Source organism: Pelophylax lessonae (genome assembly GCF_965119305.1).
Source record: "Pelophylax lessonae genome assembly, chromosome: 10".
Lineage (NCBI taxonomy): Eukaryota > Metazoa > Chordata > Amphibia > Anura > Ranidae > Pelophylax > Pelophylax lessonae.
In genome coordinates, this window is record NC_138777.1 from 9,703,876 (window position 1) to 9,727,969 (window position 24,094).

The 24,094-nt window shown below is 41.6% G+C and overlaps 1 protein-coding gene across 2 annotated transcripts in view; it reads right to left on the reverse strand.

The window, feature by feature from the left end:
- The window catches only part of NELL1 (neural EGFL like 1), a 1,211,404-nt gene that overhangs the window by 470,281 nt on the left and 717,029 nt on the right, over window positions 1–24,094 (reverse strand). For both annotated transcript variants that reach the window (XM_082270280.1, XM_082270281.1), the window contains exon 13: window positions 19,728–19,853. In XM_082270280.1, the coding sequence (XP_082126406.1) occupies window positions 19,728–19,853 (126 nt within the window). The remainder of the gene's footprint in view (window positions 1–19,727; window positions 19,854–24,094) is intronic.

Here is a 24,094-nt window from a genome sequence, read left to right on the forward strand (position 1 = left end):
GGGGGGAGGGGGAGAGTGTCTGCGCATTCAAATGGCTTCTGCAAACTTTCTGCTTCTCTTTTCCTGCAGAACGTGGCAGCCAAACGCCGGGCTTGATCAGGAGCCAAGACGCAGCCTCCTGACACCGGCAACACAAGCCCGCTCCTGACACAGATGTATGACTTGGACTCCGGCAGACGGATCGGCGTCCCAGAGAGCGAGCCGCGACTACAAACACAGGACACGGATGTCCTCAGCTCAGGCAGCCAGAAGGACGAAGTAAAGGTCAGGCCTACAGTAGAGCGAGGGGTATGTATAACAAAGAGATGGAATTATTTAAAGGGAAAAAAGCTTTCATAGAAATGTATATACAGTATAAAAGTGGACCTTCACGACCCTCGATCGTCCTTGCACTTCTGCCCCCTTCTGCTCTTACAATTGGACCTCATTTATTTCTTCCCCTAATACCCCATGCACTCTTCTGAAATGCCTCTCTTTGGGAGATCCCCCCCCCCCAAAGTTCTTCGAGGACCACTGGGCTGGCCCAAGACATTGTGCTGCCTGGGTCTAAGAATAAAATGCTGCCCACACAACAAAAAAAAAAAATCACGCCCACCAAAAGTTTCCCACAGATATTGTTCCCACAGATATTGTTTTATATAAACATAAAATTTAGGTAAATATTATATACAGCAGGCATGTCCAACCTGCGGCCCGGAACCTCAGGCAATGCGGCCCACTGCCCCCTGACAATTTTATTTTTGCTGGGGAGGAAGGAAGTCAGGTCAGGGGCACAGCCACAGCAGCTTCCAACTAACGGTAGGCAGAGGTTGCCTCAGAGGGGGGGAGCGGAGCATGTGCAGTGTTTCTGACTCCTACCACCGTGACCACTTCAAATCACTGAAGTGGTCATGGTGGTTAGAGTGTTCCTTTATTATCTCTCAGAAGAAGTAAACCTCTGTATACTGATTTCATTTGATCATCCTCCAGTTGTGTTAAATTGGTGCGGGGGGCGCGGCAGGGTGGCGGCGCGGCGGCATTTTATTACTTATATACCTTAACTATAGTATATATTTAATATGCGGCCCGAGAAAATTTCTCTACACTCAATGTGGCCCAGAGAAGCCAAAAGATTGGACAACCATGATATACAGTATTACGGTTATCTTCTTCCATAACTCACCACCGGACTGGTCCACCAAACACCCGCTGTCTGTCCTCAGTCCTCCTGTCACTCCAGTGTCTGCCACCGCTCTAGAAGATCCAGCCTGCCCTGCGTGAGATGGCGTGCGCTGATGTCTGATGTCATTGCGCATACAACAAGCACGCGAGGGATGTTCCCCTGAAAGAGATGCTCTGCCTCCTCATACTGATTAGGTTGCATTACGGGTGGCAGTATGAGATGGGAAAATGATGCCTGTAACACTAGGGGCAGACTTGGAACTTTTGGACCAAGTATAAACCAGAGGCCCTCAGGCCCATGGTGCAGTGACTCGGCTCCACTCTCCCTCTTCTTGTCCTCCTTCTGACCCCTTTGCTCCCTGCTCACCACTGTTGCTTGTAAACACAGAAGTCCAGCTTCCATGTTTACAAGGGTCAGCTTGTCTCCCAGTGACTCCCACAGATCTTTTCTCCTGAGTGTCTTCCACTGAGTGCAGGATAGGCACAAGGGAGATGCCGGTGTGTGGGGAAGCCGACACCCCAACCGAAAGATCTCCCTGCAAGTGAGAGCCACCTACAGTGTGCAGGGAGGTACTAGAGACGGCTGGGTGCTTCAGCTTAATACAGCAACAAAAGTAAGACATGTGGAAGATGGTGGTTGAGTTCCTGAATCTATTTTCTGAGAAACAAAGCCCTGAGCAGGAGTAGATTGATTTTAGGCAGCCATGGTTTATGAAGTATCTTGTTCTATCTGCCTGGCCAGTGCTATAACATTTATTGGACCTTTACTTGCTATAGTAGGTCTTCCTCCCTGGCTTCCTTTGCGTTGCCATATTCTGCAAAGCCCTTCCCTCCTTTTCTTTTTTGTTGCGGTTTACTTTTTTTTTTTTTCCATCAGGGCCCACACCCCACCACCATTCTTGCCTAGGTGAGAATGACATGTGCTGCTCTTGGGCCTCCTAGCAGATGTTTACATAATTTATCCTGCCTGATCTAAGAAGAGGTATCCAACTCACAATGACTAATGCTGGTCAAAATGGCAGTGCAGGACTCAGGCTGTCACACCTGAGCAGCTGATCACAGCAGGACAACCTTGGATCCAATGGGCAGGTGAATATGCGAATTGAGGACAACTCCGTATAGCAAGGCAGGAGTGAGTGAAGTTCCTCTTTAAGGTGAATCATGGAATTAAAACCTTAAGAGGACTGGACACATTTATGGGTAAATTAGATATCCTCCATAATGTTCCTTTATGGCTTTATTCATTCCGCGCTTCAGAGTAGCAAATATATTATCTAATGAAAACATTGGTGAATTATTAAGAGTGGAATACACAGAGGTCCCGTTTAAATATAACATTACCATTTCGGCTCTTTTACAGGGTAGAATTATCATTCTGAACTCATAACGGCAGCATGAAATGAGAGGGACATTAGCATAATGTTACTAATGAATATAGGTCAAGGGTAATGGTGGATACTGAGCGAGCCGCCAAAAACTGGCCTGCAGTTAGCTATGGTGTGACTTCTCCAGAGACTGTGCTGGATACTGAATAGGAGGAGCTGAGAAGATTAACTTCACCTTTGTGATAGCAATAAAAAGGTTATGTGACTATTCTCACCTGGCTGCTTTAATTTCGTCAGTCCTTCTCTCAATACAGCATCTGTCCTAATAAAGTGTCCAAAAGTATGGACAAAGGCAAAGAAAAGAGGCTTCCGTAGACACCCTTTAAATTTACAACCCAAGCTGAACCCTGACTTTCTTGATTACTCTTTAGATGCACAATCATGTTGGACCTTGAATTCCTTGGTCACCCTTTGGATGTAAACTCATACTGAACCTTGACTTCCTTGGCACCCTTCATATGTACAGCCCATGCTGAACCTTGACTTCCTTGCTCAACTTTTAGATGTACAACCCATGCTTAACCCATGCTTAAACTTTTTGATGTGAAACTCCTGCTGAACCTTGACTTTCTTGGCACACTTCAGATGTACATCCCTTGCTGAACATTGACCTCCTTGCTCAAGCTTTAGATGTACAATCCGTGCTAAACCCTGACTTCTATGGTCACCCTTTAGATGTATAACCCATGATGAACCCTGATTTCCTTGGTCACCATTTAGATGTGCAACCCATAAAGAACCCTGATTTCCTTGGTCACCATTTAGATGTGCAACCCATAATGAACGCTGAGTTTCCTGGACACCCTTTAGATGTATAACACATGGTGAACCCTAACTTTTTTGGCCACCCTTTAGATGTTCAACACATGCTTAACCCCAACTTCCCTGGTCACCCTTTTGATGTTTAATCCATGCTGAACCCTGACTTCCCTGGTCAATCTTCAGATGTGCAACCTAATCTGAACCCTGACTTTCTTGGACATCCTCTAAATGTACAACCCCTGCTGAACCTAAACTTTATTGGTCGCCTTTTAGGTGTACAACCCATGAGGAACCCTGATTTCCTTGGTCGCCATTTAGATGTACAATCCAAGCTGAACCCTGACTTCCTTGGTCACCCTTTAGATGTGAAACCCAATCTGAACCCTGACTTTTCGGGGATACCCTTTTGATGTACAACAAATGCTAAATCCTAAATTCCTTGGACACTCTTGAAATGTACAACCCATGCTGAAGCTTGACTTCCTTAGTCATCTTTTAGATGAACAACTCATGCTGAACCCTGACTTCCTTGGTCACTATTTAGATGCATAACCTGTGCTGAACCCTAACTTACTTGGTCACCCTTTACATGTGAAAGCCATTGCTGAACTCTAACTTCCTTGGTCACCCTTTAGATGTTTAACCCATGCTGAACCCTAACTTCCTTGGTCACCCATTTAACATGCATCCCAGCTGAACCCTGACTTCCTTGGACACGCTTGAAATGCGCAACCCAATCTAAACCCTGATTTTCTTGGACACCCTTGAAATGTAAAACCCATACTGAACCTTGATTTCTTTGGTCGCCATTTAGATGCACAACCCATGATGAACCCTGACCTCCTTGGTCACCCTTTAGATGTATAACCTGCGTTTAACCCTAACTTCCTTGCTCCCCATTTACATTTGCCACCCATGCTGAACCCTAACTTTCTTGGTTCCCCTTTAGATGTACAACCCATGCTAAAACATTTCTGCCAACTCTATCTGGAGGACAAGACAGATCAGATTTTAGATATAGCTTTGTATGAAGTGAGTCCTACAAGAAGCAGATATAAGGAAATACATTATCCCTTTTTTGATCATTACACACACATGATGCGTTTTACACTCATTAACAAAGAACAGAGCTTAAATATTCATATATTCCTCTCTCTTCCACTCAATGCAAGTTTATAGAAGAAATTCAGACAGACATTTAAATCAGCTATAAACATTGCAGGTGCATCAAAACAAAAGCTGTTTCATGTCTATCAGTTATTTTTCATTCTAAAATAGCCACAGTCTAAATAGAAAAGCCTGCCCCTTGCCAGCATGCTGCAAAGTTGGGCCCTTGCTCTCTGTGCTCTCTGTGTGAAAGCAGTGGTCTCACTGCTGAGGTCCATCCTGCCCCATACTGAGCCAGTCCTATAGTGCTACAATCAACACAGCTCATGCTGCCTGCTGACTGGAGAGTTCTAACGTAGTAGGAGGCGTGCTAGCAGGGGAGGACTGGGCCAGGGGACAGGGGAGCAATTGCCCCCTGGGCCGTTCTGATGCCCCATAAAAAGGCTGCACCGCTTCTGCCAAAGACATGCCTAAAAGATTCCTGGTGAAGAGAAGAAAAAAGTCCCCACCGCTGACCTACTTATTGTGGGTTGAAGACCAGCATAGTTGGTGTAAACTGAGTCTGAGCAGAGGCCAGTTCCATAACCTACTGGAGACTCTCCTCCCCCAGCCAGCCCCAACCGAGCTGTCCCAGATCTCTCCAACCATCCCCTGCTGGCCAGGTCGGGAACCCAAATTTGGCCGGTGAGTAGAGAGTTCCTGGAGCGGGGGTCAGGAGGAGGCCGGGAAGAGGGAGAGTGGGAGGGGGGCAGAGTCACTACAACATGGGCCTCTGGTTTGTACTTGCCGCCTGGGCCGAAAGTCACCAGTCAACCCCCTGCATGCCAGACATGTGCGTAACTGTCAGAACCAGCAGATAACATACAGGGTAAAAAAGAAAGAAAATGATAAAACTAATGAAGCCTCTACATACATTTTAAGGCACCTTAACATATGCTAAAGTGGCCTTTAAGCCAGTGTTATCATAGGCCGTTTTGGCATTATTAAAGCCAACAATACAAGAGTTAACTGCTTGGTTTTACCTAGGGGTGGGGGGGGGGATATATACTTACCTGGTCCTCCCAACACAAGACCAGCACTCCAGCGGACTTGAATAGTGGTCATCATGCCAAGACCATGCTTCAAAGACCAGGAACAGTCCACCGCTAGACCATGGGGTTCATTTTCCAAAGGGCTGGGCTTTGCTAGACCATGGGCTTCCAAAGGATTGGGTGAGTACATACTTTCTGCTCACCCCTAGACAAAACAAGCAGTTGACCCGTGTAGTGCAGGCACAGCCCCGCTGCATGGGAAAATGTTTGTTTTGCCCAGGGTTGGGCTTTAAGAACTATTCAGCACTCTTTAAGCGATAGTGAAGCTTAATAAAACTGGGACTATATATATCTCAGGTGATCTTGTGGCCAAAATATAGTAAGCATGCTGACTGTGCTGTCTGATTTACAGGTGGCCACTGGAGGGAGACATCTGATTATGAAAATATGAGCATAAAAAAAAATCCAGAAGAAAAGAAAAGAGGACTTTCAAAGTACTCCATAGATGCAAATATATTTTATTATTTAAAATGATTTAAAAAAAAAAAAATCCAGTGCAAAACATGAAAATGTACATATGCTAAATGTATTAATTACTTATTATATTATTTTGACTCCTAATTATACCATAATTATTATTATATAGTATTTATATAGCGCCGACAGTTTATGCAGCGCTTTACAGCTTGAGGGTAGACAGTACAAATACAATACACTTTAATATAGTAGGAATCAGAGGACCCTGCTCGTTAGAGCTTACAATCTTAGAGATGATTAGAGAGATAATGAAATACCATATCAATAAGTTCAGCATCGGTACCTTTTTATGTACAAAAGGATGTTATGAATGGCATTTTTATAAAATGTAAATAATATTAGTAATAACAATAATAATAGCAATAATAATGATAAGAATAGCAATAATAATACTAATACTACTAATAATAAAACTACTACTACTACTAATAATAATAATAATAATAATAATAATAATAATAATAATAATAATAATAATAATAATAAGTATTGTTGCTATTATTATTATTATTATTATTATTATTATTATTATTATTGTTGTTATTATTCTTATTCTTATTCTTTTTATTCTTATTGTTATTATTATTCTTTTTATTCTTATCATTATTATTATTATTGTTATTGTTATTATAATTATTATTATTATTAGTATTAGTATTATTATTAATAATAATATTATTCATAACACTACTACTACTACTACTATTACTACTACTGCTACTACTTCTACTACTACTAATAATAACAATAATAATAATAATAATAAACAATAATACATAGAAAAACTTTTAAGATTTATTTAAATTTATGGAGTACCTTAAAAGTCCTATTTTCTTTTCTTTCTTTTTTTGTACACACATTTGGGATGTCGGTACAAAATACAGACAAGGAAACAATAGAGCCATACAAATTCATTTGCTGATGGCATGAAAATCTGGGAACAGCAAGTAAGTAAAAAAAACATGGAATTACCAGCATCACAAATCGTGTTTAAGTAACCTTTACAATAATGGGCGCTGACTGAAAAAGTCACAATAGTTTCTCTTCAAATTGGGAACAATTCTCTCTACAACCCCTAATAGTTATTTTGGTACATCAGGTCAAAAAAATTACATTTATGTTTTTTATGACTTTTTTTTTTTATTATTCTAAGCACAGCTCTGCAAAAGAATACATTACGTTCATTTTCTAACTTTGACGCTAAGAGAATGGATTTTAAATAAAAAAGCAAATATATGTTATTATTTAAAATGATAAAAAAAAAAAAAAATCCAGTGCAAACATGAAAATGTACATATGCTAAAATGTATTAATTAGTTATTATATTATTTTGACTCTATATCAAACCATAATGAAATACCATATCAATAAGTTCAGCATAGGTACCTTTTTATGTACAAAAGGATGCTATGAATGGCATATGTTTGCGCAAGAGTTTTTTTTTTTAAATGTAAATAATATTAGTAATACCATAAATAATCACAATAATAATAATAATAATAATAATAATAATAATAATAATAATAATAATAATAGCAATAATAATACTAATATTGTTATTATTATTAGAATTATTAGTATTATTAATAATAACAACAATAACAATAATAACAATAATAAGAATTCTAAATAATAATAATAATAATAATAATAATACATATTATTCTTGCTATTATTATTATTATTATTATTATTATTATTATTATTATTATTATTATTCATAACACTACTACTATTACTACTACTGCTATTAATAAAAATAATAATAAACAATAAAAAATAGAAAAACTTTTAAAATTTACTTAAATTTATTGAGTACCTTTAAAAATCCTATTTTATTTTCTTTGGTTTTGTGTACACACATTTGGGATGTTGGTACAAAATACAAACAAGAAAACAATAGAGCCATACAAATTCATTTGCTGGTGGTATGAAAATCTGGGAACAGCAAGTAAGTAAAAAAAACATAGAATTACCATCAACAATCGTGTTTAGGTAACCTTTACAATAACGGCGCTGACTGAAAAAGTCACAATAGTTTCTCTTCAAATCTGCAACAATTCTCTTTACAACCCCTAATAGTTTTTTCGGTACGTCAGGTCACAAAATTACATTTAAATGACTGTTTATGTTTTTCATTACTTTTTTTTATTCTAAGCACAGCTCTGCAGAAGAATACATTATGTTCATTTTCTAACTTTGACGCTAACAGAGAATGGATTTGAAAAAATAAAAAGCAAAACGCAGAGAATAAAAGAAGTAAAAATAGTCGCCAGCCTATGATAAATAAGTCTAAAAATGGAGCTTCTATTCAGCGGAGAGCCCCTTAAACAGCTGGGAGAAGGTGGAAAAAAAAAACAGCCTGTGGTTGATTGCGAAAAGCACTCAGGACTTCGATTCCATAATTCATATGTCACATCAAATCTCAGCATTATCGCATCTCAATTACGGATAGCCGGGGCTCGTAATCCTAACATTATTATGGGTGGATTTATGAATAGCTTGAATGGCATTTTGTCAGGGAACGGGCTAAAGCTAAAACAGAAAGATTACAGGTCGGAGTAGATGGAGTGATGGAGTGGCGTGAGTGGCGAGTTGTATAGTTTGGATTTCTAATGGAACGTTTTACTGTCATCACTATCCCTCGGATTATGTAAACATCCCATAGATTTGTGTAGGCTAAGTATGACCAACCTTGGAGCAAGCTGGGTGGTTGGGGTCCTACATAGATGAGATTAGCCCTGAAACAGAAAGCTTCTTGGAGTTTATAGCAGCAGTTCAGTACTTTGGCTGTAACAGTTAGCCATTCTGATTTTATTTTGGTCATATCAGGGATTTTTTTCCCAGAGAATAGGTGCAGGAACTCCCCCTTTTCAAGTCACCCTTGTCTCCGCCCCTACCCACCTCCGAGCACCGTTTCTTGGTTCCACCCATTACCCACCTCCGAAGACCACCCCTTTTAGATAATACAGTAACATTTGTGGTACTAACTAATTTGTATTGAACTTGGTAATGATAACAAGAAAAGCAGTAGAATAGATCCCCTGCAGCCAGCAACAATGGACCACTCACAACAAAACACCCCACTCCCTAGCAGCAACAACAGATCTCCTCACAGCCAGCATCAGCAGACCCTCTGGAAGAATAGATTCTCCCCCCCAGCAACAATGGACCACCTACAAGAAAATACCACCCCCTTCCTAAGCAACAATAGACCCCTGGAAGCAACAACAGATCTTCCAGCAGCCAGCAACAATAGACCTCTTCCTCAACAGTAGATCCCTCCCAGAAACGACTGACCCCACCAGCAACATAAGACCCACCCTTAGCAACAATAGATCCCCTGCCAGCAACAACAGATCTCCCCAGCAACCAGCATCAACAGACCCTGCCGCACACCTCCAGCACCCCTTGCCATTACATAAATTCAGTCCTGGAGGTGCCGGAACTGCGTTCCCCCGCGTTCCCGCTGAAAAAAAAGCCCTGGTCATATTACATAGTTACATAGTTAGTCAGGTTGAAAAAAGACACAAGTCCATCTAGTTCAACCAATAAAAGAGAAAAAAAAAAAAAAAAACATACAATCCTATATACAAAATATAACCACAGTTAATCCAGAAGAATGACAAACCCCAGCAAAGCATCATCCAATTTGCTCCAGCAGGGGAAAAATCCTTCCTGATCCCCTGAGAGGCAATCAAATATTGCCTGGATCAACTTTACCTATAAATGGTAGTACCCAGAACCGCCAGATCCTTCTCCACCGTTGACTCCCCCAGTATTTTGGAATTATATTTAGAATATATTTGGAATTATTATTGCAATGTACCTTTGAAATAGATTTTTCTTCACTACAATATATGGCCAAATGTTTTGAGGACATCCTTCCATATGATTGAATTCAGATGTGCCCAGTGAAGGGTACTGGTAATGCTACAGCATACAAGGACATTCTAGACCAGTGTTTCTCAACCTTTTTCCAGTCGGGGCGCCCTTGAAAAGTGTTTTCGGTCTTGAGGCACCCCTGTCCAAGGCTTGGTTCACGTTACTGTATGTCGCGGAACACGCTCAAAATCAGGTTTGTTCCTGACACAAAGACAAATGCTCTGATGTTTAGGGGTGCCATAAATTCTTAATGGTAGCCCACACATTGGCAAATGTTGGGTGCTTTTGGTGTGGCGCAATTTAAAAAAATGGTCAGGGACTTCTTTCCCTGCATTTCTGCGGGTAGGGTCAGGATTAAAAGTAACATACATATACACACATATAGACACAAACAGTCACATGCACACACACACATACAGACACATGTATATATGCACACACACATATACAGACACATGTATATATGCACACACACATACAGACACATGTATATATGCACACACACACATACAGACACATGTATATATGCACACACACACATACAGACACATGTATATATGCACACACACATACAGACACATGTATATATGCACACACACATACAGACACATGTATATATGCACACACACACATACAGACACATGTATATATGCACACACACATACAGACACATGTATATATGCACACACACACACATACAGACACATGTATATATGCACACACACACACATACAGATACATGTATATATGCACACATACAGACATATACACACACATGTACTCACACACACACACGTATATATATATATACACAGATACACGTATAAAGCCCTTTTAAAATGTTTTAGCGCAGTACATTTCCTCATTCAGCCGGTTTACTGCACTGTAGGGGAAAGCAGAGAGGACAACACAGTCCCCCTCCCTTTACTTTCACTTTGCTGAGGCTGACGGGGCTCCCTTACAGTGCCGATGTACAGTTTGGCAGTGGATTGGGAGATCAGGCTCATCTGACAGCCCTTCTCTCCCATGATCCCACGGCACACCTGAGGACCTCTGGCGGCACACCAGTGTGCCGCGATACACTGGTTGAGAAAGGCTGTTCTAGACCAGCTTTTTCCAACCTTTTTAGCCCTAAGGAACCGTTTAAATAATTTTCCGGTCTCAGGGGAACCCCAGCTACAAATAATATCTACAGCTCAGGATACAATAATAATATCAGCGAAAGGAATTTATGGGGAGGTGCAACTTGGTGGGGCGGCAGTAAACACTCAGAGTGCAGTTACACAAAACAGAACTTGTGTTATTGTTAGAGTTCAATAATTCACAACAAGCCTGGAGGGAAGGCGCCCAACCGGGAACACTCAACAAATGTAACAGTGGTGTGTGGCAAGTCTCAGATGTGCTGACAGCATCTGTCTTGAGGGGCAGAATGCGGCCTGGCGGGTCCATATCCAAATGAGGACTTCAGGAAGGATGGTGTGTCCCTACCCTTTCCCTACTCATCTGGAACTTCTCCCTACTGCTAATCACTGTCCCTACCAAACGGGTGACCTGTCCCTACACAACCTACACAGGAAATGCATGCCAAGCCTGGGAGCAAGGGCCCTAAATAGGCTCTGCCTGACCTAAGATGACTGCCAGAGTCACATGAAGCGGCAGCATCCAATCAGATAGCTTCCCCAGTGACCCAGAAAACCATAGAGGAATCATGTTCCTCTTGACTTCCCCTCCAATTGCAATACCGCTGTGGTCGAGTGCCACCTACACTGGAGAAAATAGACTGCACCTGCCCACACATTGGTGGACAGTGAATAGAATGTACCATTTCATTAAGAATGAGATAGGGGCCTCCCAACATTTTTGGTAAGTTGGAAGGATGGTATAAGAATAGTTAGCGTCTTGTCGCTAGCTTTGCTAAGTGATGTTGGACCTGGAACTATGGCAGAGCCATCAGATAGAAGGTTGATCTGCCATTGCTCAAGGAACCCCAAGCAATCTCTAGAGAGACCCTAAGATTCTCTGAAAATCCTGGATGAGAATGGCTGTTTTTAGACAATTCTAGTCTTCCAACGTTGCGGTAAGGCCCTGGAGGGAAGGCCGTTCTAGGGAGACTTTTACCCCTGTGTACAAAGCCAGCTTTATAAAGACCAGTTTGGGGAGAAGGAACTTGAGTGGTCTGCACAGAGGAGATTGGTGCTAAAATTAGAAAGCTTCTTGAAGCCAGGTGGGGGCAGTATATAGCAGCAGTTGGGTACTCTGCTAGTACCAGTAAGTCGATATGTTTTAATTTAGGTTATATTTGGAAAATCATTGTAGTGTACCATACATGCAAACATTTGGGGGACACTCCTCCAAATTACTGAGTTCAGATGTTACAATTGAAGGGTACTGTTAATGCTACAGCATACAAAAACATTTAATCAGTCTTTCCTTAGCCTTGAGAAACCCTTTAAATTGTTTTCAGGTTTTGGGGAAGCCCTGCACCATTTCATTAGGGATGGCAGAGGTGCCTCCTTTTTGTTAACTGGGAAGAATGCTAGAAAGTTGGTAAGCATCTTGCTGCGGGCTTTGCCAAATAATGTTGGCCCTGGAACTATGGCAATGCCATCAGATGGAGGATCAAACTGCCACTGCTTACAGAATCCCTAGCAACCTCTGAAGGAACCCTGGTTGAAAATGGCAGTTTGAGATAATTTTACTCTTCCAACATTGTGGTAACAGTTTGGGGTAGGCCTTTTTCGGTTCTAGGATGATTGTGCTCCTGTGTGCAAAGACAGCTCCATAAAGACATGTCTGACCAGTTTGAGGAGAAGAAACTTGAGTTGCCTGCCCTAAAACTTGAAAGCTTTGTGGATCCAGGCAGAAGCAGTCTATAGAAGTAAGAGAAAGAATTCCCATTGCATTGATGGACAATGAAAATAATGCACCATTTTACTCTGGGTGAGAGAGCGAAGAGTGTCCTTATATTATGGTGAATGAGAGAGGTGCCTCTTTCATTTTTGGTCAGTGTTGGCTTTTCCAAGCGACATTGGCCCTGGAGCTACAACGGCATCATTAGAGGGAAAGTCAATCTGTCACTGCTCTATGAACCCCTAGCAACCACTGGAGGAATACTTTTCCCACAAGGATGAAGGATGTGGGGCCTCGGGTCTACCCTGTAGTCTAGGTGGAGAATGTGTGGCCATCTGTTTTTTTCCTCCCCTAAACTAGAGGGAGGCTCTCTTCAGGGGAGCCCCTCATCTAGTACTCGTTGGTAAGCTTCGGTTGAGCATGAGGAGAGGGGTCCTCCAGGCCTTTTGGCTAGGTAGACCAAGTTTAGCCTTGCCCGCGTCAGGAGTTGTCAACAAGTCTGTGGTAGTGAGCCCTTATAGATCCCCAGCTCAGGATTCCCCAGGGCGCGGAGTCTAAGCCCCAGCCTGCTTCTTCACCAGGGCCCCTGATGGTGGGGATGGACTTGCAGCAGACTGGAACCAGGGCACGGCCCCCAGGTAGGCCCAGCTGAGGATGTGGAGACCGCTGGCGTGTGCAGGGTAAACAGGAGACGATAAGGAGATCCAGGAGACAAGCCGAGGTCAGGACAGGCAGCCGGGTCGGTACACAGGAGATCAGATACAATAGCCAAGGGATACACGGATGGGAGCTCAGAGAACAGCAATGTTGCTCAAGCAAGGAGCAGTGCACTGAGCATGTGTATATATAGGGAAGCAAACATGGAGGTGACCCAGGAAGTAATTGACAGGAACAGGATATAACCCACAGTGGAGCAGGCGACGCCCATAGAAGCCCAAACACCACATGTGAAGGGAGGTAAGACAGAAGCACTGCAGCAAGGAGGTAAGAATATACAGACAAAACTATAGGCTAACTCGTGACAGGAGTCCTGCAAGTTGCAACCAGGGGGGTCAGGATAGAGTCCTACATCTTCGGGAGGTGGACTAGAGACCCACCCTTATGTTCACTTTTTTGTGTGCTGTTTACATGCACTTTTTTGTTCACTTAACTGTTTAGTTTAGGCGGACCACCTCTGGTTAAAAAAAAAAAAAAAAAACAGTGGTTCTGGGTATTGGTGCCTAAAGCAATAACTTGCATGGCTCTGATCACTGTCCTCAAATGAGGAACAATCCTCTTATTTTTGGGACATGGGATGGAATGAGATATGTGAATGCCTTCTGTTCTAAGAAGGCTTTACTGCACCATTCAGATTTATCAAGAAAATATTGAAAAGACAATGAATTCCCTTTAAACACATCTTGTCTGTGCTGACTCCTATGTAACTCCATCATTTCCATTCAGACCAGCTGGGATTAAAAGACGGAATAACTGTGCAAGGGCAATTAAAAGAGGTGACCACAGACTATCAAGTCCATTAGCGCTGTTAGAGAGCCAAAATAATGCACAATCAGGAAAGGAAAAACATTCCGCGTGTACGTTTTCTCTCACTGCGGGGCCTCGGAGACTTCACAAAGCTCAATAAACAGCCTTCCCTGCAGAAAGCTTCAATCTGACTTCACGTAATTAAAATGAAGAGACTCTGTTCAGGAATCGCTTTGCTAATCAGAATATAATTTTGGGAAAATTGGCGCCCTCCGCAAAGGTGGGAAGTGAGGGCCCTCCGGTCTGCAAGGATGAAACCATTTCAGAGAACATGGAGAGAAGAGAGAGGGACACAAAGGTCTAGAAAGCACTATAATATCCAACAATTAGGAATGAGTAGTGTTCTCTTCACTGAAATTTTTATGACAATCTGGAAATTTTGGCAAATTTTTTTTAATTTCTGCTAAATATGTAGAAGTCAAAGGGGAAGGCGGAATGGAGAACAGCCCAAGTTGCCTGTAACTTTTATATAATATAATATTGTGACATCTGTCTGTTTATTGCCCACATATTGCCCCAATAGCCCATGTATTGTTCGCATATTGTGACAATTTCTAATTTATTGTCATCATATTGCCATAATTCCCAATTTATTGTCCTTATATTGCCACACATGCTCATTTGCTGCTCCTCTATTGTCACAATTGGCCATTTATAGTCCACAATTTCCACACCTGCCCATTTATTTTCCACATATTGCCACACCTGCCTTTTTATTGCCCAGACATTGTCACAATTGCCCATTTATTGTTCACATATTTTCACACCTTAGCATGTATTGTCCGCATATTGTCCATTTATTGTCCACATCTTGCCACACTTTCCCAATTGTTGCCTACATATTGTCACAATTGCTCATTTATTTTCCACATATTGCCACATCTGCCTATTTATTGTCCACATATTGTAACAATTGCCCATATATTGTCCACATATTTCCACACCTTACCATGTATGGTCCACATAGTGTCACAATTGCCCATTTATTGTCGGCACATTGTCACAATTGCCCATTTATTATCCACATAATGCCACATCTGCCTATTTATTGCCCACATATTGTCACAATTGCCTATTTATTGTCCACATATTCCCACACCTTACCATGTATTATCCACATATTGTCACAATTGCCCATTTATTGTCGGCATATTGTCACAATTGCCCATTTATTATCCACATAATGCCAAGCTTGCCCATTTGTTGCCTGCGTACTGTCACATTTGCTCATTTATTTTCAACATATTGCCACATCTGCCTATTTATTGCCCACATATTGTCACAATTGCCCATTTATTGTCCACATATTCCCACACCTTACCATGTATTGTGCACATATTGTCACAATTGCCCATTTATTGTCGGCATATTGTCATAATTGCCCATTTATTATCCACATGTTGCCACACTTGTCCATTTGTTGCCTGCATATTGTCACATCTGGTCATTTATTTTCAACATATTGCCATACCTGCCTATTTATTGCCAACATAATGTCACAATTGCCCATTTATTGCCCACATATTCCCACACCTTACCCTGAATTGTCCACATATTCCCACACCTTACCATGTATTGTCCACATATTGTCACAATTGCCCATTTATAATCCACATAATGCCACACTTGCCCATTTGTTACCTGCTTATTGTCACAATTGCCCATTTATTATCCACATATTGCCACACTTGCCCATCTGTTGCCTGTTTTTTTGTCACAATTGCCTATTTATTTTCCACATATTGCCACACCTGCTTATTTATTGCCCACGCATTGTCATAATTGCCCATTTATTGTTCACATATTTTCACACCTTAACATGTATTGTCTCCATATTGTCCATCTATTGTCCACATAATGCCACACTTGCCCAATTGTTGCCTACATATTGTCACATTTGCTCATTTATTTTCCACATATTGCCACATCTGCCTATTTATTGCCCACATATTGTCACAATTGCCCATTTATTGTCCACATATTCCCACACCTTACCATGTATTGTCCACATATAGTCACAATTGCCCATTTATTGTCGGCATATTGTCACAATTGCCCATTTATTATACACATAATGCCACACTTGCCCATTTGTTGCCTGCATATTGTCACATTTGCTCATTTATTTTCAACATATTGCCACACCTGCCTAATCATTGTCCACTTTGTGTCACAATTGCCCATTTATTTTCCACATTTTTCCACACCTGCCTATTTATTGCCCACATATTCTCACAATTGTCTATTTATTTTCAACAAATTGCCATAATTGCTAGCCTGAACCTTTGAGAAAGCCCATTGGGTGCTACGTGTGAGGTGGGCGGTGATGTAATCACACTGGGACGAGGTGGAGCTGTGTATGCAGAGGATTGTATTGTGAAATGTTGATTTTTTTACTACTGAAATGTGAGTGGATTTTGGATTTTTATTTGGAAATAAATACTTTTTATTAGTGATTTGCACTATGGTTGTTTCCTCTTGCCTCCTATTTGATTGACACCACGCTGAGAGCTGCTGAGAGCCACAGGTTTGGAGTGTACAGCCAGTGGAAGCGGTGCCACCTATAACACTGCAAAGTGCATATAGACCTCCTTTAATTAGTGAGGTCCATACAAACAGGTGAGAAGACCCCCATAGGTGGGGGGAAGGCCACTGTGGTGATCAGAGGCAATTACTGAAGAGTTTCTGGTTTATGGGACTGCAACCTTTTCTTTCACAGACATTGAATCAGTTTATTGATGGACTGTATATATATTTAAAAGAAAAGATGGACTCACAGTAGTTTATTATATATAGATGATTTTTACACTTTTTTCAGATATTTATTTATGCACTATAATTTAAATGCACTTTTTTGAAGGAGAGCACTGCACTTTTTGTGACTATATATATATATACAGTCTCTAACAAAATTAAGTTCCACCACCATTGAGAGGCCCCAAGATGGCAGGAAGGAGGCCCACTGCAGAACTTGTGAAAGGGTCCCGCTGCAGGACCATAATGAAGGGCCCTGCAATGAGAGTAAAGGGCCCCAGGATCAATGGAAAGAGCCCCAGGCTTGAAAGGAAGGGCCCCGGTCATGGTTTCTTGCACCGGGGCCCTGAAGGTTCTAGTTACGCCTCTGCCTTGAAGGTAAAAAAGAACAAATATATATATATATATATATATATATATATATATACAGTATTTCACAAAAGTAAGTACAACCCTCACATTTTTGTAAATATTTTATTCTATCTTTTCATGTGACAACACTGAAGAAATTACACTTTGCTACAATGTAAAGTAGTGAGTGTACAGCTTGTATACATTTGCGTAAATTTGCTGTCCCCTCAAAATAACTCTACGTCCCAGAAGGAAGCCTCTTCTAAAGATGATGCACAAGAAAGCCCACAGTTTGCTGAAGACAAGCAGCCTAAGGACATGGATTACTGGAACCATGTCCTGTGGTCTGATGAGACCAAATTAAATGTATTTGGTTCAGATGGTGTCAAGCGTGTGTGGCGGCAACCAGGTGAGGAAAAAAAAAAAAAAAGTGTGTCTTGCCTACAGTCCAGCATGTTGGTGGAAGTGTCATGGTCTGGGGCTGCATGAGTGCTGCCGGCACTGGGGAGCTACAGTTCATTGAGGGAACCATGAATGCCAACATGTACTGTGACATACTGAAGCAGAGCATGATCCCCTCCCTTCGGAGACTGGGCCGCAGGACAGTATTCCAACATGATAACGACCCCAAACACACCTCCAAGATGACCACTGCCTTGGTAAAGAAGCTGAGTGTAAAGGTGATGGATTGGCCAAGCATGTCTCCAGACCTAAACCCTATTGAGCATCTGTGGAGCATCCTCAAATGGAAGGTGGAGGAGTGCAAGGTCTCTAACATCCACCAGCTCTGTGATGTCATCATGGAGGAGGGGAAGAGGACTCCAGTGGCAACCTGTGAAGCTCTGGTGAACTCCATGCCCAAGAGGGTTAAGGCAGTGCTGGAAAATAATGGTGGCCACACAAAATATTGACACTTTGGGCCCAATTTGGACATTTTCACTTAGGGGTGTACTCACTTTTGTTGCCAGCGGTTTAGACATTAATGGCTGTGTGTTGAGTTATTTTGAGGGGACAGCAAATTTACACTGTTATACAAGCTGTACACTCACTACTTTACATTGTAGCAAAGTGTCATTTCTTCAGTGTTGTCACATGAAAAGATAGAATAAAATATTTACAAAATTGTGAGGGGTGTACTCACTTTTGTGAGATACTGTATATTTATTGCATTTTGTACAGGTAGTTGGATGCATAGTGGTGCAAGCTGCTTCCTATAGTATATAGAGTTGAGTAATAGGTGGTTAATACTAGGGATCGACCGATATCTGTTTTTCGTTGCCGATACCGATATTTTGGCCATCACATATCGGTATCGGCCGATATGGCCCAATATTTTGTACATCCTATGTCAGGGTCCGAGACTAGTCTTCTCCTCCTCCAACCATTAGGTGGTGATGCTCATGTAAGGGTAAAATGATGTCACATAGCATAACTCAGTTTACAAATGTTATTTAATATGCCACTCACATTTGTACAAATTAAAGATATAAGCAATTCCACATTAGCAGATCTGCTGGCAGATCGGTATCTCTCACCCACTTGCTGTAAGTGATACCCGGGTGATACCGCTCCGTTCGGCATCCACTCAATACTGCTCTGTCTCTCACCTGCTCCATCTCCCACCCACCCGATACCTATCCGTCTCTCACCCACTTGCCGTAAGTGACACCCGGGTGATACTGCTCCGTCCAGCATACGATCTCGGATGTCGCGTGGTCACTTACGGCAAGTGGGTGAGAGATACCGATCTGCTAATATGGAATTACTTATATCTTTAATTTGTACATATGTGAGTGGCATATTCAATAACATTTGTAAATGGAATTATGCTATGTGACATCATTTTACCCTTACATGAGCAATATTTGGAATATCGGCACTATCGGCCAGTTCCGCGGCCGATATAAATATATCGGCAAAAGTCAATATCTGCCCTCGATATATCGGCCTTGCCCGATAATCGGTTGATCCCTAGTTAATACACAGGGATAGCACGCAAAGTTTTTTCACTTTTATATATTGAATTAACATTTATCATCCACATATTGTCACTCCTTTCTTTTTATTATATACCTATAGTCATAATTGCTTGTTTGCTGTCCAGTTATTGTCATTATAGACCATTTACCGTACAACATACACATATTGTTGCCCATTTATTGTACATAGAGTCATAATTGCTTGTTTGCTTTCTATCTATTATCACAACTGCCCATTTATTGAGTACAGTTTAATATGCCGTACCAGTTTTGGGTGGAAAGACCCATTGCAGTACCGTCAGAATAAATACTACGAGCCGCAAAGACTTTACTTCTTCCACGAAGAAAGGTTCCACCATATTACTCCAACATACTGTTAGGCGTGTGGCATTTCCTCTTACCTGTACAGGAGAAGTCATCCACTCGGGTGTATCCTGAGACGCAGTCGCAGCGGTAAGATCCCGGTAAATTGACACATACGGTGTTGGCTTGGCAGTAATGCATTTTGGCAGCACATTCATCAATGTCTGCAACGAGACAGAACAGAGCACACAAACGTTAGCTAGGAAACAATAAACTCAACGGCTTCATTTTAATTAGCGTTTCCCTTCACAAAGCTTTGTTATGACTGCAGTCCAGAAAATGCAATAAAGCAAAGTACAACGAAAGAGTGTCGTCTGAAAATGGGGTGAAATGTGGGTTCAAGGCATATGCTCAAAAGCGGCATTTTTATTAAACTATAGCTGGGTCTCCAGACTTTTCAGTATGACCACATTGTACAATTTACAGCTATTTGAGGGCCAAAAAAAAAAATTCACTTTAAAAAAAAAAACAATGAATAATAAATGAATGAATACGTATTACTCTTTTATTGGAATCTTTTTTTTTGGAATCAGCATTATAAACAAAAAAGTCAAAGTCTACCTATATATCAGATCCCTTATTAGAGTCCTCCCTAACATCAGGGTCCCCATCGCAGTTTCCCTTACATGAGAGTCCATCTTTACATTGGGGTCCCCATTAAAGTCCCCCCTTAAATTACTTTGATGTCATCAACAAACAGCTCCACCCCTGTATGTGTTATGTCCAGCATTCAGGATTTCCCCAGCAGGTCCCCCTTTACATCATAGTCCCCAGCTGAGACCCTGTACATCAGTGCCTTCATCAGAGTCCCTTTTACATCAGCATTCTCATCTGTGTCCCCATACATTAGTGTTCTCATCAGAGTCGTTTACACATCAGGGTCCCCATCAGAGTTACATAGTTACATAGTTACATAGTTACATAGTAGGTGAGGTTGAATAAAGACAATAGTCCATCCAGTTCAACCTGTGTAGGTGTGTGTGGCTGTAATCATCTTGCATACCCCTTAAATCACAGTCCCCCCTTAAATCACTTTGACGTCATCGGCAAACAGCTCCACCCCTATACGCGTTACATCCAGCATTCGGGATTTCCCCAGCAGGTCTCCCTTTACATCAGTGTCCGCACCTGAGACCCTTTTACTTCAGCATTCCCAGCTGCGTCCCCATACATTAGTGTTCTCATTAGAGTCCCTTTTACATCAGCATCCCCATCAGAGTCTTCCTTAGATCAGGATCCTTATCAGAGTTCCCCTTTAAATCACGTTGACGTCATCAGCAAACAGCTCCACCCCATATATGCGCGTTCCGTCCAGCATTTATGATTTCCCCAGCAGGTCTCCCTTTACATCAGTGTCCGCATCTGAGACCCTTTTACATCAGCATTCCCATCTGCATCCCCATACATTAGTGTTCTCATCAGAGTCCCTTTTACATCAGCATCCCCATCAGAGTCTTCCTTAGATCAGGATCACCATCAGAGTCCCCCCTTAAATCACTTTGACGTCATCAGCAAACAGCTCCACCCCTATACGCATTACGTCCAGCATTTAGGATTTCCCCAGCAGGTCTCCCTTTACATCAGTGTCCACATCTGAGACCCTTTTACATCAGCATTCCCATCTGCATCTCCATACATTAGTGTTCTCATCAGAGTCCCTTTTACATGAGCATCCCCATCAGAGTCCTCCTTAGATCAGGATCCCCATCAGAGTTCCCAATTAAATCACTTTGATGTCATCGGCAAACAGCTCCACCCCTATACGCGTTACGTCCAGCATTCAGGATTTCCCCAGCAGGTCTTCCTTTACATCAGTGTCCCCATCTGAGACCCTTTTACATCAGCATCCCCATCAGAGTCCTCCTTAGATCAGGGTTCCCATCAGAGTCTCCCCTTAAATCACTTTGACATCATCAGCAAACAGCTCCACCCCTATACGCGTTACGTCCAGCATTCAGGACTTCTGCTGCAGGTCCCCATTTACATTAGTGTCCCCATCTGAGAGCCCGTATATCAGTGCCTTCATTAGAGTCCCTTTTACATTAGCGTCCCTCATACATCAGTGTCCTCATTAGAGTCCCTTTCACATCAGGTTCCCCCGTTCATCAGTGTTCCCTTCAGAGTCCCCACTTACATCAGAATCCCAATTACAGTCCCGCTTACCTCAGCACCCCCATCTGAGTCCCCTTATCATTAGTGTCCCCATCAGAGTCCCCTTACCACTTGAACTAGGTTTATGGGGTGGCTGTAGCTGTGTAGCAGCAGTGTGGGAGGCAGAGGAGGTTGGAACCAGGAAGTTTTTTGCCTCCTGTAAATGCTGGGGCAAGCACGTCTTTGGTTGCTAGGACACCGGCGGTCCCAGAAACCAACGACACAGCACAGTGGGGAAAAGTTGGACCCTGCACTGCAAACTGTGGGGGGTTTAGGTGGAGAAGATAAAAGCATCTGGGCTGAATCCTCAGTCTGTGCATGGGAGGGAGTTGGGGTGTTCTTCTTGTAGGATAAAAAACATGGCCCCAGAGAATAGGGTGCTAGACTGCTTCCTCTCTGATCACAATAGGAGATCACTGTATATATTACCATCTAAAAATGCATAACAATCATATAAACAAGCATATAAACATATAGAAGACAATATTGTAAGGGGGGATGGGTGCGCTGATAGTGTGTTGAAGCTGCTCCCGGTATTCAGTGCTTTTGAATATAGATAAATGTATATGTGGTGTGGGGTGCGCTAAACAACAAATAAATAATGAATATATAACATATATCTATGTGTGAACCAAATCAACAAAAGTAAATATATATAACATATATCAATCTGTGAAGCCAATTAATAATGCAAATCAATTGGTGCATAAACATAAAAGTTCATAAGTGTCCATAAATATTTTGCAGGTGAGTAGAATTGTATTCTATCCGAATAATACGTGTATCCACCACCGAGTGAAATTCATCCTTACCAAACGGAAATAAATAAGGTGCAACTATATTTTCTTGTGCTGAAAAAATATCCAATCTCCTTGTGAACAAACACCACGTGTAAATCACCAAGAATTAGCCTCTTACCAGATGGTAATAGGTATGCACTTGTTCAGTGAAACCACCGCCTTGCTTCCTCTTTAAAATCCTGAAGTGGGATGTAGAACCTCTCTACCTTTCTTTCTCCACTAGATGGCAACGAGTACCAGCAAGAAACACAGCCTCATCCTTCTTTACAAGCTCACAAAACCACCGTGTATTAAAGGAAAAAAAGGGCTAATAGTGTATTACCCTTGAGATTTATTCAAAAAACAGTTGATAATGCACTTACAATTAGATGTCTTGTATTCAGCATAAACATAGGCATACGAATTCCTGCAAAGGCTTGCGGCCGGCTGCAGCACGGACCGCAAGTTGTGTGTGACGTGTGCGCCTCCTAATCTGACCGGTTTCTTCCCATAGGACTTCTACTGAGACAGGAGTCCTGTCTCAGTAGAAGTCCTATGGGAAGAAACCGGTCAGATTAGGAGGCGCACACGTCACACACAACTTGCGGTCCGTGCTGCAGCCGGCCGCAAGCCTTTGCAGGAATTCGTATGCCTATGTTTATGCTGAATACAAGACATCTAATTGTAAGTGCATTATCAACTGTTTTTTGAATAAATCTCAAGGGTAATACACTATTAGCCCTTTTTTTCCTTTAATACACAGTGGTTTTGTGAGCTTGTAAAGAAGGATGAGGCTGTGTTTCTTGCTGGTACTCGTTGCCATCTAGTGGAGAAAGAAAGGTAGAGAGGTTCTACATCCCACTTCAGGATTTTAAAGAGGAAGCAAGGCGGTGGTTTCACTGAACAAGTGCATACCTATTACCATCTGGTAAGAGGCTAATTCTTGGTGATTTACACGTGGTGTTTGTTCACAAGGAGATTGGATATTTTTTCAGCACAAGAAAATATAGTTGCACCTTATTTATTTCCGTTTGGTAAGGATGAATTTCACTCGGTGGTGGATACACGTATTATTCGGATAGAATACAATTCTACTCACCTGCAAAATATTTATGGACACTTATGAACTTTTATGTTTATGCACCAATTGATTTGCATTATTAATTGGCTTCACAGATTGATATATGTTATATATATTTACTTTTGTTGATTTGGTTCACACATAGATATATGTTATATATTCATTATTTATTTGTTGTTTAGCGCACCCCACACCACATATATAGAAGACAATAAGAATGAAAAATAATACACATATTAAAAAAAAACTTAGGCATAATGCAGTTTGTATAAATTAAATTGATTATTTTTACTGATGATATAACTAATCTTCCAGGACAAAACTAACCAAGTACATAATTTGCATATAATATATCATACTCTATACTGTATTTGGGAATGTTAGCCCTGAAGAA